Below are 15420 nucleotides of genomic sequence, written 5' to 3'. Positions count from 1 at the left end.
CTTCCTGAAACCTCTCAGGTGAGTTCAGTAAATAACGTTAGTTCTGAGGAGGAATTCTGTACTTTATTACTGTCCGGGGACCGGGGACTAAGCTACGCTTTAATTCACAGCCCGCACTGCCTGTAGAACAGCGTACTTAAGGGTAAAATATAGGAAAGGACCGGGGACTAAGCTACACTTTAATTTACAGCCCGCACTGCCTGTATTACAGGGTACTTAAGGGTAAGATACAGGAAAGGACCGAAGACTAAGCTGTACTAGCATAACACTTAAGTCTAGAGCGAGATCATTTACTTTATTGTCTGGGTTGTTCAAAGGATGGTAAATATATAAAAGGAATGATATATGCCAAAGACTCCTTGTTTGGGGATGATGACCAGAAGGTAAGTTGCTGAGCTGAGGAAGCAGGAATGTGTGGAAGACATGACCAATGCATATTTTCTGCTGCACCCATGTGAGCATAAGAGAAACACCCATTCATTGTATGTGATGATGATTATTGTGGTAAATCACATGTCCTGAACCTAATGAGTACAAAGCACCCTGAAAATCTGCTAGTGCCTGTAATAAAAGTGCCAATCATGTCCTCTGTAGGTGCACTGTAAATAAATGTAAAGGATATATAATTACATTCAGAACTACAGTGAATTTAAACATAGGAGCTGCATTATTAAAAAAAAACACATTAATAGTCACTTAAATTTTAGTCGCATAAATTCATACTTTTAACTCAATTTTATAATCTATAATTATGCTTAGCAGTACAATGGATTCAGAACGTAGTTATGTCCCTTATTTGTAAAATGTTTGTAAGATACCAGTAATAACCACATATTTCTAGTAACTTAACCTTTACTTACTCAGTACCTATTTTATCTTATGGCTTACTTACTCCATACTTACCCAGTAATTAGCGAGCTGTAATTTAAAGTGTTACCAATGCTCTTTATTAAAACTCTCCAAAAAGAACATCAGAGAATAAATATAAGTGACAGGCGGCTTTTTGATGTGGCTTGTAAACAGACAGTGTTTCACCCTGAGGGTGACGGCTCCAACAAAACACAGTTCTCGCTACAAAGAAAGACCTAATATATCCAAACACCAATAAACAACTTAAAAGCATCATATATATTACTCCCACCCTCACAGCACCAAACAATGAAAATAAAACCTAAAAAAAGAGAAAAAGTTGGGCCCATGGTGCACGCTGGGTGCTCTTAGCCATATCAAGTTCATGTCACTCCTTCAAATTTCCTCTTCATTGGAGTACTTTAAAAACTTGAGTTGAAAGGCTGAAAACTCATAAAATCCAGTTGAAATCACAAAACTTGAAGATGTTGTAATGACCTATTGCTTAACAAATGTTTTACAGTGTGTGGTTAGGAAATATTGACCTCTACATATTAGAAATTAAATAACTCCAAAAACAGACAATTTAAATTTCATTTATAAAAGAAACATCTTTTGCCAGGGCCAAAATCTGTTTGCAATTTGAATTGAAAGGAAGGAAGAGGGAGGAGCTAGTATTGCTCATACAGGAAACATTAGTTTTATTTGAAAAACAAAAAACAAAAAAAAAACCTGAAGCAACCACAATATTTCCTACCCATCTGGACAGCATTGTTTTCCGATATTTCTTCACACTCCACTTACACTCAGGTAGGAACTATCTAATCTTTTCCCACCCATTCCACAGAATCGATACTAAAGGGCTATTGCTTGAATCCAAAGTTGTGGGCTTGACTTACCCTCTGTAACTTTCATTTTCCCAGAACTGATACTCAGTCCTTCCTCAGGGCAAAGTATGTTTAGCTGCAAGTCCCAGTCTATAAAGGTCCGATGATAAGTTGATAAGTAACTTTAAAGGAAAAACATTTTTTTAAGTAAATCTCATTCTCTGCGCGCGCGCACACACACACACACACACACACACAGAGAGAGAGAAAGAGAGACAGAGAGAGAGAGAGAGAGAGAGAGATTGCTACTACACCCACACTTCTGACTCTTAACATTCTTTGTTGCTGAAGAATCCTCTGCACTGAATCTCAAATTTTCATGCCTCAACCTCTTCTCACCCTCCAGGAGAACCCCCAAACAAACTTAAAATTATAGTAAGTATGTTATTTTCTATATGTATTTGAACTATCTATATGTATATACATTTTTGTTTATGCCATTGTGGCCAAGTTATCTTTAAGTCTGTTCTTTTATTTATGCGATCCTATTAATTCTGCTAATTAATCATTAATAAACTGTTTCAGAAGCAAATTAACCACAAAGACAATGGAAGTACTGTTTTCAAATTTTTTTTAACCAACAAAAGTTTCAAAATAAGAATTTCTGTCTTTGTATTTTGTACTATAAACACATAATGCAAAGATGTGCAAATCAATTTTAAATCTTATATTTAATTTAAAAATAGAAAAAAAGACATTTAAATGTTGAAACTGGGAAATGTTATTGTTCTTTAAATACCTATTTGCCCATATGGAATTTAATGCAGCAACATATTCCAAATATAAATGTTGGGAGGGGGAATATAATGGTGTTTGAATTGAAGTGTGGGGAGCACGGATGAAAAATTAAGGGTTCACTCAGCAAGGAGCAGGCAGGACTCAAAAATAACTCACTCCATGATAATTTATTCAAAAATAGCACGTGATGACATCACGATAAGAAAGGTACCAGAAAAAAGGAAAAGATAATAATTAAAAACATCAGGTTAGGACTAGACAGACCTAATTTGTCCGTACCACAGTCCCATCTACCTTCATTGGCTACAGCAGCCAATTACTTTGTCGGAGCCTGCATAATCTTAGACCACTTGAACTACCCCCTCATGGGCCTCTTTTAGTAACTTAGCCCCACCCCTCTTCTAATTGGACTGACCCAACACTGGCAAAGGGGTAACAAAGTTAATTGGAAGAAGATATTTATACACTACAATATAACATATATATATATATACACACACACACAATATCCTAAACTATTTCAGGAGGTGGTCTGAAATATATCAGGTATAGACAATGAATGATTGAATATCTATTGGGAACGTATGTGTTTATTTATTTATTTTTTTGTTTTTTTCTTGTCATTCCTGCAACTGGAACTGCTGCATTTTCTTGGCCAGGTCTCCCTGAGAAAAGAGATTTTAATCTCAAAGGACTCCCTGGTTAAAATGGCTGAAAATCTCCAAATGAATAATAGAGGTAATTACAATCTAAATATTCTAAAGTCTATTATTTATTCTGAAATTATTCATATTTTATTTTCATGTTTTTTTTCCTTTTACCAGGAAATAAAAGGACACCTAGAGATGACAACACTTCTACTTCACCTGGTATGCCAAAAAAACAAAGAAGGCAAGAGGACCCCGAGAGGACAGGGGCTAGTAAGTTGATATGATAAATGATAAACCATTAAATCTTCCTTTGTGAATTCAGTTTCTATTGTTATTTTGAATTTAAATCAATACAGACCATAATAAATCCTTGTTTTAAAAACACTCCAGAAGACTTTGGAATTCAAAACAAAAGAACAGTCTGAGCAACAATCAGTATGGAAAAAATAATGAAGTAATTTTAATAGCAAGCAGGATTTAAAAAACACCTTACCCCTGTAACAAAAAAAAAAAAAAGATTCGGGACTTAATAAAGTAAGTGACTGTCAGGAAGCGTAAATCAGTTATTGCTCTGGTAACTCAAGGAGTACCAGAGCATAAGTACTTGAATCTGAATTTTCAATATTTCTATGTAATTTCTATATCCCTACAACCCTCTGTTCAAAATTAGATCTGCTGATTTTGGTCTTCTGGCCATTCCTAAGCATAGGCTTTCTTCTATGGGCGACAGGTCTTTTAGTATTGATGCTTTTTAATAGAATTTTATTGTATATATTTTATTATTGTTTTTAATAATAATTATTATAAAAATAATTAATTATTATTAGTATTAGTATTAGATGATGTAACTGATGTAAGTAGAAAAAATCTTTATGATAATAAAACAATGTTTATTACAATGCCAATAATTTATTTAAAACGTATGATTATTATTATTGTTATTATTATTATTTTTATTATTATTGTTATCACTATTATTACTGTGATGAGAAAATAATGTATAAAAACATTTTTTACCACACACACCAGCAGTTTTTAAATAACATATCCCCTGTTATGCCACGCCCCCACACCATAGCAGACATATTTTGTTCTGTCCGTAAACTAAATAAATGGTACAATTTGCATGTCACACAATGAAATTATTAATTATGCAAGTAGGATTTAGTGCCTCAGTACATCCACAGAATTACAGCCCTCATTGTTAAAATATTGGGGAAAAAAAACCCATATAAAAAAATACAAAAAATATTTTTTCCCAACGTTACACTGTGCACAACAAAAAATCAAACATGCTATTTCTAAGGCTGTTCCCTGTAGAATATGTACAAAAACATGTCATTTGGTCAGTTCCACATCTCTGAATAAAAGTGTATGACACAAACCAACTGAAGAATCAGCAGCTACTTGTGATGATCTAAAACACAAAGGAGAGTAAAAAATGCTGCTGAGGTGACAAGCACATAACTATGGCTAAAAAATGTGTAACCTGCCAGATGACTGTCTGTTCAGCAACAAAATAATTACTGTTTAAATGAAAACTTTCCATGAAGATGGCAACCACCAAGACCCATTTGAAATGGGGTAATGAACACATGCTCACATAACCATGTTTGATACAACACAGGCATTAGTGGCAGGAAGACAGGAAGACAAGAATCTCAGCTCCACTGTGATCTTCATGTGTTTTTCAGTGTGAACCCATTAAAAAGCCAGGAGAAGTGGAGGGATTTTGTGTTTTGGATGCTGACGTTTACAAGCAAAATGCAAGAATGTGTAGCAATGTCATGGGTTTTGCCTGTCATGTCACATGTGTTTCCCCCTGTCCTGTCCCATAGACCCTCCCTGCTTCTGTGAGTCCTGGACATGTCATATGACCGGGTTAACAGGTGTTCCTAATGTGTTATCCTTTATAAGCTCCCTTTGTGTCTTTTAGAGTTTGTCGGTCATTGTTATTGTTGTGGTGTTCTTGTGTTTCTATGTGTCTGTGTAAACGAATGTCCACTTTTGTGTATGCCTCCATCTTTCACGTCTCCTACACTCAGCCAATGTGGCATCAACCTAAATATACTGCACAATTATTCTAATAAACATTGTAATCTTGACTGATAGTGTCCTCCACTAACGTGTATATAGATGTTTTATAACATGTGATATCACAAGTCATTCCTTTCATTATTGTTTTTGTAGGGATACATATCAGAAATGCCAGGAGGATTATGACAAATATTAAATACAAACTCAGCGAATATGAAGGCACCCCACCCCTTCAATATGTCAGGTACAGTAACCTAGCACAATATTACATTTATAAATGCATTTATAAAATTATATATAGCATATATATAGTTGAAAAAGACTATTTAATATTATATTAAATTAATACTTAATTACTACAGGTTACATAAACTTTGTCAGTATGAATATAAAAAATATATTTTTAAAATTGAATAAAGATTTCTGTTGTTATAATGTCACATACACTCTAAAAAGAAAACAGTTGATCCAACTTAATTGAATTGCTTCAATTGGTAACAAGTAATTCAATTAAGTTTATCCAACTTAATTTTTTAAGTTTAATCTTAAAAAGCTTAAAAGATTAAGTTGGATAAACTTAATTGAATTACTTGTTACCAATTGAAGCAATTCAATTAAGTTGGATCAACTGTTTTCTTTTTAGAGTGTAGGACATGTTTATTTTAAAGACAAAGTTTGTTTTAAGATGTTCTCCTTGATATGGATTTGTTAAATCAACAGCACATTTATTAACCAGTAAATTAAGTATTTATTAACTTGTAAATGAAGGTGTTGGATAATAACCTCAAATTATAGTGAATTGCCACAAGGATATGTTTGGAAGGCATTAAACCAACACATTCACACATACAAACTTTTTCAGTTTCAGAATAGTTTCTTCATTCACATACAAAATATTTACTGTAATAAAGTTATTTGTATTTATTCTAATATTAAGGGGTTTTTGTTTGTATTTGAGCAAATAAACTCTTATTCCTCAGATAAAGAGTTTTTTTTTCATAAATCATAGTTGCCTAAAACATGGGTACAGTATTGTGTCTATTTCAAATTGGTCAGTGCAAAATAACGGAAATAACCCAACTTTTACAAATTGTTTATACATAATCATGTCTCATGCATGAAAAAATATATTAATGTAATGATATAAGTTTATGAGAAGTTATAAATAACCCTCTGGCTGTCTGGGTGCCAGATTCTGCACATTTAATATATTAGTAAATAGAAATAAAATTATATACTTGGTGGATTTACCATACTGGAAATATTAAAAATACTATGAGGACTGTGAAAGCTATGATAAATGTATAGTTTGTTGGGTTTACATATTTATTTATTTTTGAAAACAAAATTCAGCAAATAAACAGCACTTGTTCTATACAGTGTGCAGAACTGGCCTCTCTGCACAAGAGGTCCAAAATGATTTTCTCTTAAATAAATTAGCAAAGCAATCCTTTTGACCAAGGAAGTTTAAACGTTCACACTTGACTGTAAATAAAGGAAACTGAAAGAAGTCAAATAAAATGTTGCTTAATGTGAAGAGTTACCACTTCAGAAAACAATAATTAATTGTTTGCATTTTTTTGTGCACAGAGAAATAATCTCAAAACTGGACTCGGATGCAAGGAGGAAAACTACCGTGGGTGTATTTGGGAGGACAGGCGCTGGCAAGAGCTCAATGCTAAATGCCATCCTGGGGCAAAAGTTCTTGTTGCCATCAGGAACAGTTTGTGCCTGCACATCAGTCATCATACAGGTCGAAGCCAACGTCACAGACTCCAGCTACATAGCCAAGATTGAATTCATCTCAAAAATGGTATACAAGCAAAAAAAAAAAAAAAGTTTTGTTCATGTAAACAAATTCTCCACGCCTGCCCAGACCTCACAAATGTACTTATTAACTCAGTATATATTTAATAACTAAAGTTCTAGGTATGAAATTTTTTTTGATGATTTGTTGATGAATCAGCTGATGGTAAATTAAATGTGTATATTCTCATTTAACAATAAGAATTGGCTTAGCACACATTTCATAAATCAGAGCGACAGTGTATGAAAATATATCTTAAGTTGCTAGAGTAGCTAACAGGATGTAATTACAGTGAAAGACGCGTTATTTTATTCAGCACCTAGTCTTAATTTCCATATTTCCATTAAAAACCTCTCTGATAGTGTTGTTAATATTTTTCTTCAGGATTGGGATGATGAGCTCATAACTCTTAAGAATATTTTATCAGGGGATGCTGAAGAGAGAGAAGATGCCATGTTTGATACAGCAAATGAGAAAATTACAGCACTGTATGGAGAGCAAGGTGTTTCTATGTCTATAGAAGACCTCATGAAAGATGACAATTTCTCAGAAATTCCTGAGTTTCTCAGATCTGAAAACAAGAAGATAACATGTGATAAAGTAAGTCAAACTGAGTTTGTTCACTGAAAAGGTGGTGTTTTGGCAGCTTAGGTGTAGTTAAAAGAACTAAAAGACAAAATACCACTTATATGAAATTATAATTTATATGTTTATGTGTGCATTTTATGTGTAAATCAGGCCTCAGATCTCTCGGAACAGATTGGGTGTTTTATTCAGCATGATGATTCAAGTCCTGGAGGATGTTACTGGCCGATAGTGAAGAGTGTCACAATCAAGGTTCCCAATTGTAAAGATTTTCTGGAACACGTTGTGCTAGTGGATCTCCCAGGAACTGGAGACTACAATAAGATCAGAGATGAGATGTGGAAAATGGTAATAAATGCTGTTCATTCATAAAATTATACCAAATAATAATGCTTCATATAAAACCTTGACTGTTTCCATGGACTCCTTGGCCCCTTGTTACTTTGATGCTTAACTCACGTGTTAGAAATAAAATAGACAGCACAGCTGCAATACACATAGTGTTGTTACCACACAGCTCCAGGGTTATTCACCTCGCAGGTCACTCTCAATGAGTTCAGGGTGAACAGGCTAAAGTGGTTACCCTGCCAAAACTAACATCATGTCAGTGATGCATTCGCAGACTTTAGCAAAAGTAACCTTTGATTTAATTAAATATACCAACAGATGTATTATAACACCTTGTTACTCTTCTTAGAAAAGCAATGATTTGGAACAATGTTATAAAGTGTATGCACTGATGTAACGTTCCTGCCAGAACGCAGCAAAAAATAAATATTTAATGACTAAAAACTTTTTAATATTTATTCTGATATTTACTTATAATTCACAATCTTATTTAGCAAAGCTGGATGTTTAATTCTTAGATTTTTTTTCAAATAAATAGTCAAAATTTGTGTCAGGTGAGAAATTTGACATCATAAGGTTTATGCTGCTTATAGACCCATGGATGAGGAGAAAAAAATCCCCCTGAGCAGGAGCATGTGTTCTGTTGATATGTGCAGAAAAGAGGAGAAGCTCTTATTGTCATGTTAGTTCATGATAGCCAGTTAAAGACAATAAAAGTCCTAACCTGATTTCATACCAGTAGTTTGCATATTGACCATTTGTTTTGTTGATGGGGAGCAAAATTCTCAAAAACCGGCAATGGGGGCTTCTGCAGACAAAAGTTTGACTAGTAACTTTTTGGCCTGTTTGGTCCAATTCATTCTAATGGAGTTGGATGGGTTTGTTGACCTAGCAATGTTTTCCATGCCAGTTTGCTATGAACACAAATAAAGGACATTTAATAAAGGGTTGTCACAAATTTAAAATAATAATTTTATCAATTTTACACCATGCTGAAAAGAATAGTCACTGATTACATCCAGTGACCGTGATAAATGGCTGTTGATAAAACAGTCATGTTTCCATGTTTTACTGAGCTGTAACATTAACTTAAATTCTCTGATTTATAGAAACTGAGGGACTGTTCTACAGTGTGGATTGTAAGTGAAATAAACCGTGCTGCTTCTGACAAGGAAGCTTGGGAACTTGTTTCTAACAGTATAACAGACATGGCACAAGGAGGAGAGTGCAGGAGCATCTCTTTTATCTGTACCAAGACTGATGATATCAACCCACAGAACTACATGAGGTGAGGACTAGTGCAATTAATTAATTTAACAAATTAATCTAGATTTGTGTATTAAAATTAACTATTCTAGCATATTTAACTGAATTGGATTTTGGTGTATAAATCTGACAAATATTCAACATTTAGATCCTCAAAGATCAAGGATGAAGACCTTCAGATTTCACCAGAGGTAACAATAATATACTTAGATATATTTGAAATATTTCTCTTAGTGTTCTTTAAGTTTGTAAATGTATTTACATTTAATTCCAGGATTGTCAATATGTCACCAAAAGAAAAACTGCATGTATACTGCACAGAAATGAGAAAGCTAAAGAAAGGGTGAAGAAGATCTTCCTTCAACAAGACAAAATTAAGGTGTTTTCATTCACTTTATGCATAGCATTTTTTTTGAGGTAATGTTTCCACACTGACATAGTCTGACTGTAATTATTAAAGCACTTAAAGGTTTAGAAAACTTAACAAAATAAAGGCTATAAAATGAAGTTAGGTTATTTAAACACCAATTACAATATCAGAAAAGACTATCAGAAAATAAAGACAATACATAATGTGTTTTGAGCTTTTCTTCTTATTTATATTCCTCCACTAGAGACACTTTAACTGTGATGATGGCTTCCTTTCTTTGTTCACTGTGAGTTCTGAAGAATTCATCAGCGAGAACCCAATTATGAACCCAGAAGAAACCGGTAGAGCATAAACGTTTCTATTCTGTAAAAAACATTACACGCCAACAAACTATTAATTCCAGTTTTCTGATCTAAACACACACAGAGATACCCAAGCTCAAGGAACTCTTGAGGATGTACAACAATAGTCATACAAATGACATGGCAAGTGACTACATATCTGGAGCACTGGGAATCCTATCCTTAATTCAAGGTTTCAACAAGATCAATACTGAAATGGTACGGCAATTCACTAAATGATATTATGATTCATTTTACACCTTGAATTTACATGCATTGTTGATGATCAGATGTCCAGATTTTACCTGACCCAGCTACAGAAGATACATTCTGTTGTCATCAGCGAAGCTTGGGTTCCACCAACAACAAATTTAACTCTGGCCATTATAACCACACATCAACTAATGAGCTTATCCGGCTAAAGTTAACAGCTACAAACCCTGGCTCACTGCTCAGTAACTCTCAAAATACTGATAACATTTTCCTTAACTTATCACTAACACAGCAACATATCAAGAAAGCCAACAACATGTTTTTGCTTACTTTCTTACTAGTCCAACATAGAAGAGTCTGTCATGTCTCTCACAACTCCCTTCACTGAGTAGTCAGTCCTGTATTAACCCTTGTACGGCCACTCTCTTTCTCATACTGTCCGTATCAGGAAAACCGAGATAGATACTCCTTGTAGCAAGTTAAAGTGTTACAGTTCTACTGAGAGTTCTCCGTCCCGTGGTTTCCAAGTCGCATTGCCATGTTTTCGGTGAGCAGCCTAGCACATCTTTTGTTGTTGTTTTAAAGGAAAAATCTGTAATACTGATATCAAATGTTTAAAAATGGTATCTACAATACAGATTCAAAACAGTGGCGAGAGCTGTCTGCTCCCCTCCTCCCCAGATGCCATGCAGGTTTCCATTTTAAGGAAAATTAAACCTGCACAAATGTCAAGATCAAGATGAATTTAAGAACTTTGGACCTTCATAGCTAAAATATATGTGCCATAATCAACCTATTTGCACAGACTAATGCACATCATTTCATTAAATCATATACCCATGCTAGAGAAATTCATAAACGTGAACCAGTGTCTGCTGTTCTTCCTGCAAGCTATTTTCCCATTGCTACCTTAAATGTTCCTACTAGTCAATGCTGATGTTATCATACTTAATTATTTTTTCCTTCCACAATAATTGTAATTTTAGGCGTTTGCTTCTTATTCACATTTTTCGTATTCAGATGTTAGTTCCACCATAAGTCAGTTTATGGGGCTAATATTGGCATTAATTCTCCCTTTAATACTAGGCAATTATGCGATACTGAACATAGCACTAGTTTTTGAAACACAACTCATATTTCTCAATTTCTTGAAAACAGTTTACACACCTTAATCTGCCATAATTCCTCATTTTCTTCTTTTAAAAACACACAAACCACAGTGTTTGCACCTTTCAATCCACTCCAAAATTATACACACTGGTTATTTATGAGTACTTTATATATTAACTATTGCTCCTTTAAGTTTTTTCAAATAGCATACATTTGTAACGAAACCATTAAAAGCCAGTATCATATCCTTTTAATAACTTTTACATTTTAGAGGGCTGAGAAGTCCAGACTTTTTAATGACTTGGAGAAAAATCTTCACAATGCAGTTGGAAACCTGCAGGAATACTGTGACCAGATTTCCATCTCTCTAAATGAACTTCTTTCACAAGGAGCAAGAGAATCTGAAGAAAACTGTGTTAAAGTGGCAGACGAACTTATAAAACCGGTAAGTTGTTTTCTAAAAATCAAATCTAAAATTTAAAGATTTTATTCTATTTAATTATTTAAACTACTTAGAAGAATAAGGATGGTCGAGGATTTCACAGAACACTGACAGCACTCTGCAAGAATGATGGCTACTACAGGTCCAAGAAGGGAGAAATAGATCTGAATAAACATTTGGCCAAACAAATGCTGGGCCACATTGATAAAGCATTCAGTGAATTCTTCCCGTGAGTACAACACAATTAAATTTCTATAGTGGTGAGAAGTTGAAAGTGTTGAAATATGCATGCACAACGAGGGTATCTGGTGGGGTATCTGGTTGGCTGAGGCTGGGGACATTAACTGTAACTGAAGTTGTGCCATGTATTTGCACGGTGTATTATTGCAATTAATCCTACTTTAACTTTTTACTTTTTAAATTAATCCTAATTATTACTACTTTCTTTTGTTTGTTGGTTTGTTTCAGAGTGCAGGAACCTATCTCTGAAAATTCACTGCAGGCACACATTGATAAGTTCACTATGATCAAAGACGATGTGATCACCAAATATAAAAATTCTCCAGTGCTGACACATATGCTGGAGTTCCTTAAAATGGAGGTGAACAAGTTAATACTCTATAATATTAATGTTGATTTATAATGTCTTTCTATAGTGGTATGCAACACTTCATATTTCTTTGTTAGATTACAAGCCATTGAGGATGCATTCCAGTTTTACATTTTCTATTATTAACAGGAAATGAAGTTGAAGACAATGATTAAACAATATATCATTCAGCAAAAAAAGACATTTTATGCATCTCCACCTGAATCCATTAAAACTGCAATGCAGCAAGGCTATATGAGTAAGTTACTTATGATAATGCTTAAAATAAATGGCCCTTAATCTGAATGGACGATTTAACAGTATTGTTTTGTTTTAGGTGCTGCCGACATCAGTGGAGCTGGATCAATGAAGAAGAAGCAGGATATTTTGTTGGAACACATAGACTCGTCAAAAAGTGAAATGTTCAAGACAGCACAGAGAGATATGATTCAACGGATGGAAGGCACAATGGTTTGTATTTCTAAATTAAATAAACAGCTGTCAAAAAAAATAATTGACATGCCTTTCAATTTTAATGTCACAATTAGTTTTTGTCTCAACATAGTGAACAATTACAATCATATAATATATTTTATACACACAATAATAGTGTGCATATTAATTTATGCTATTTTCTATGCTAATTTTGAATACTGAGATTTTTCCTAATGTTGAAAGAAACATTCGATGGACTGGCACCCTGTCTCGAGGGTGTTCCTATGTTGCACCCAGCTGTATAAGTGGTTAAAGACAATGAATGAATGAAATTATATTAGATTCTCACTTATAAAGTTTATCTATTTTAAACAACAAAGCTGTTTAGATAAATTGTTTTACAAAGTCTCCACTTAGAGTAAAATAAAGCAATGAGTGGGCTTCATAAAGATGTGGGGCTGCTTTTTCTTGAAGTACTCCTGGTGGGTTTGTGTTTACTGAAAATATCAATTAATTTTTGTATGTAAATGTGCAGAAGACTAAAAAGATTCTACTCCAACGAATTACAATAAAACTCACCAGCTTCCCTTTAATCCTAACTGTTTCAGTCACATTAAATTAACATTTGTTTCATGACATAATTAACTAAATACATAATTATTGCAAAAAATATGCACAAATTTTATAGCAGCACGGTATATAAAATGCAGTTTCAAAGCAAATGTATATTTTCACAATTTTACATATTTCCTTTAAAAGCATTCCATTGTGGAGGCAATAAGAACAAATCTAATCAAGTCAATGGAAAATTCACTTCTTGATGAAAACACCTCAACCTACATGGGTAAGTCATTCTTACAACCAAGTGGAATTTTCAGTGGCATAAAATCATGATAAATTAGTTACTTTAAGCTGCCCCAATTGTGGACAGTGACAGTTAGAATAAGATCTTCTGAAGCAGCTGCACAATATGAAAACTGTGAAGGAGTAAATTTAGGGGCTGATACAATGTACTTATTGCAGAAACACTCTTGCGTGTCACGTGTTGTTGCCAACAAATTAAATATGGATAAATATTTTTCAAATAAAGTAATATTTCCCAGATTCAACATTTGAAATGTTGTCTTTGTTCTAATTTTAATTAAATATATGATTTAAATGATTTACGCATCATGGCATTCTGTTGTTTACATTTTGTGTCCCAAATTTCTGTAAATGGGGCTCTATTATTATTCTTTATTACAGAAATAATGTAATAAGCAGGTACCCATTAACTTTGGCTATATTGTATACATTTATATTTTACCAATGTAATCATTTTATTTCTTTTTTTTCCTTTTGTGTTGTAGATGTCACCAAAGAGATAAAAGACCTGAAGTGGATGGCAGATCAAGTTTTTGATTAGTTTTGCAAAGAAACTGCAAGAATATTCTCTGAGACTTCACTGTTTCAGATCAACATTTAGCATCATGTTACATCGCTTCACTTCTAAATTTAAGCATTTTGCTTATTAACATATTTTGCCAAAGTGAATAGCAAATGTTTTCGATTTTTATGTAACTTTTAACTTTATTTTTTTCTTTTGAAATTTTTGCAGCTCCATGCATTACAATTTACATTCTACACAGCAAATCTTCCAGTGTTGAATATTTTGTACTTGTAGATTTTTTGTTTATTGGTCCTTGGTCCTTGGCCCAGGTACAATGAGGCTGAGGATAAATAAAGGGTATCAATAGGTTAAATTGAGATGAACATTGTTGCAACTAAATGCTTTGTATTAGGTTTATATTGTACTTTAAAAACGTATTGTACTTTTATATTGTACTAGAATACTTATCTTCACAGTTCTCTTTTAGATTATCTAGAATTTATATAGTGAATGTTGTAGTGTGTATGATTGCATATTGATTACATCCAGAATGTTTCAGCTAACACTTTTTACTGAATAAAAAACAAGTATATACATGATGGTACAGATGGATTAGACAAGGGAGTGCTGTTCCTTTTTAATAGTCCCATTGGAGAAGCTGAGCCTCTGTGTTTAAGCCATTTGCTTTTGACATCAATTGCTGAGACTTTCTGCCACCCACACATCCGAGTACCAAACTGACTGGCATAAATTTGGGAAGTGACAGAAAGAACATGGAGAACACGGATTAGACACTGGTGGACAATTCTGTATTTCAATGTAGTGATCGACCGATATGGGTTTTTCGATAGCCAATGCCAATGCCGATTTTTAGACAGCAGTAGTGGCTGATGGCCGATATGTAAAGCTGATATTCCCATTCCTCAGGCAGTGAATAAACTAGAGGCATTATCATGATTTCTTTTTACAGAAAACATTTCAAATTTGTAAAAGAAACCATTTAGAGGTCCTGAAATATATATGAAGTGGTCAAAAGCTCATGAAAACCACAAAAAATGTAGACACTTGTCTTATTTATTAAAAAAAAATGTTAGTGACTATAAACTGAAGAGTTCATGAGTCCCATTACTTTTTTCTTTTTAAAATTGTGCCTCCAGGGGTCTACTTTCATCAGGTAAAATTTGGAGTTGATACCTCATACTAGTGATTGACCGATATATTGGCCAGCCGATTAATCGGGTCGATTTTTGGCATTTTTTTATATAATCGGCATCGGCCAATTTATTAGCACAAGAGGCCGATATTTACACAATGCACACAGGCAATGCTGTGGGCAGCTCTGTCATTCTGGCTGTTAGAACGCCCCTTGCATCCATTTTGTCAT

The 15420-nt window shown here is 33.8% G+C and overlaps 1 protein-coding gene across 2 annotated transcripts; it reads left to right on the top strand.

Annotated features, from left to right (window-relative positions):
- The first annotated feature begins 1575 nt into the window (after positions 1–1575).
- Positions 1576–15095, top strand: LOC136686421 (nuclear GTPase SLIP-GC-like). Of its 2 annotated transcripts, none has more exons than XM_066660194.1 (20): positions 1576–1659; positions 2083–2111; positions 3134–3212; positions 3299–3394; positions 5315–5405; positions 6752–6974; positions 7353–7568; positions 7707–7901; positions 9011–9189; positions 9316–9358; positions 9442–9546; positions 9782–9878; positions 9964–10097; positions 11473–11646; positions 11721–11872; positions 12112–12244; positions 12383–12491; positions 12570–12703; positions 13427–13511; positions 14017–15095. In XM_066660194.1, the coding sequence occupies exons 3-20, from the start codon at positions 3182–3184 to the stop codon at positions 14070–14072; spliced, it is 2253 nt and encodes a 750-aa protein (XP_066516291.1). In that variant the 5' UTR covers positions 1576–1659; positions 2083–2111; positions 3134–3181; the 3' UTR covers positions 14073–15095. The 2 variants fall into 2 exon arrangements, with proteins under 2 accessions (XP_066516291.1, XP_066516290.1); XM_066660193.1 differs by having other exon boundaries at positions 11718–11872.
- Positions 15096–15420: the final 325 nt, after the last annotated feature.

Source organism: Hoplias malabaricus, chromosome 2 (assembly GCF_029633855.1).
Source record: "Hoplias malabaricus isolate fHopMal1 chromosome 2, fHopMal1.hap1, whole genome shotgun sequence".
NCBI classification, from domain to species: Eukaryota; Metazoa; Chordata; class Actinopteri; order Characiformes; family Erythrinidae; genus Hoplias; species Hoplias malabaricus.
Note: the sequence above shows the minus strand (reverse complement) of the source record. Positions and strands in the feature narration are given on the sequence as shown.

Bases quoted from the DNA above. Each gene is read 5' to 3' on its own strand.
- LOC136686421 (XM_066660193.1), top strand. From the start codon at position 3,182: ATGGCTGAAAATCTCCAAATGAATAATAGAG. The intron at 5,406-6,751 runs GTACAGTAACCT...TTTTGTGCACAG, and splicing joins CCACCCCTTCAATATGTCAG to AGAAATAATCTCAAAACTGG. The intron at 12,492-12,569 runs GTAAGTTACTTA...GTTTTGTTTTAG, and splicing joins AATGCAGCAAGGCTATATGA to GTGCTGCCGACATCAGTGGA.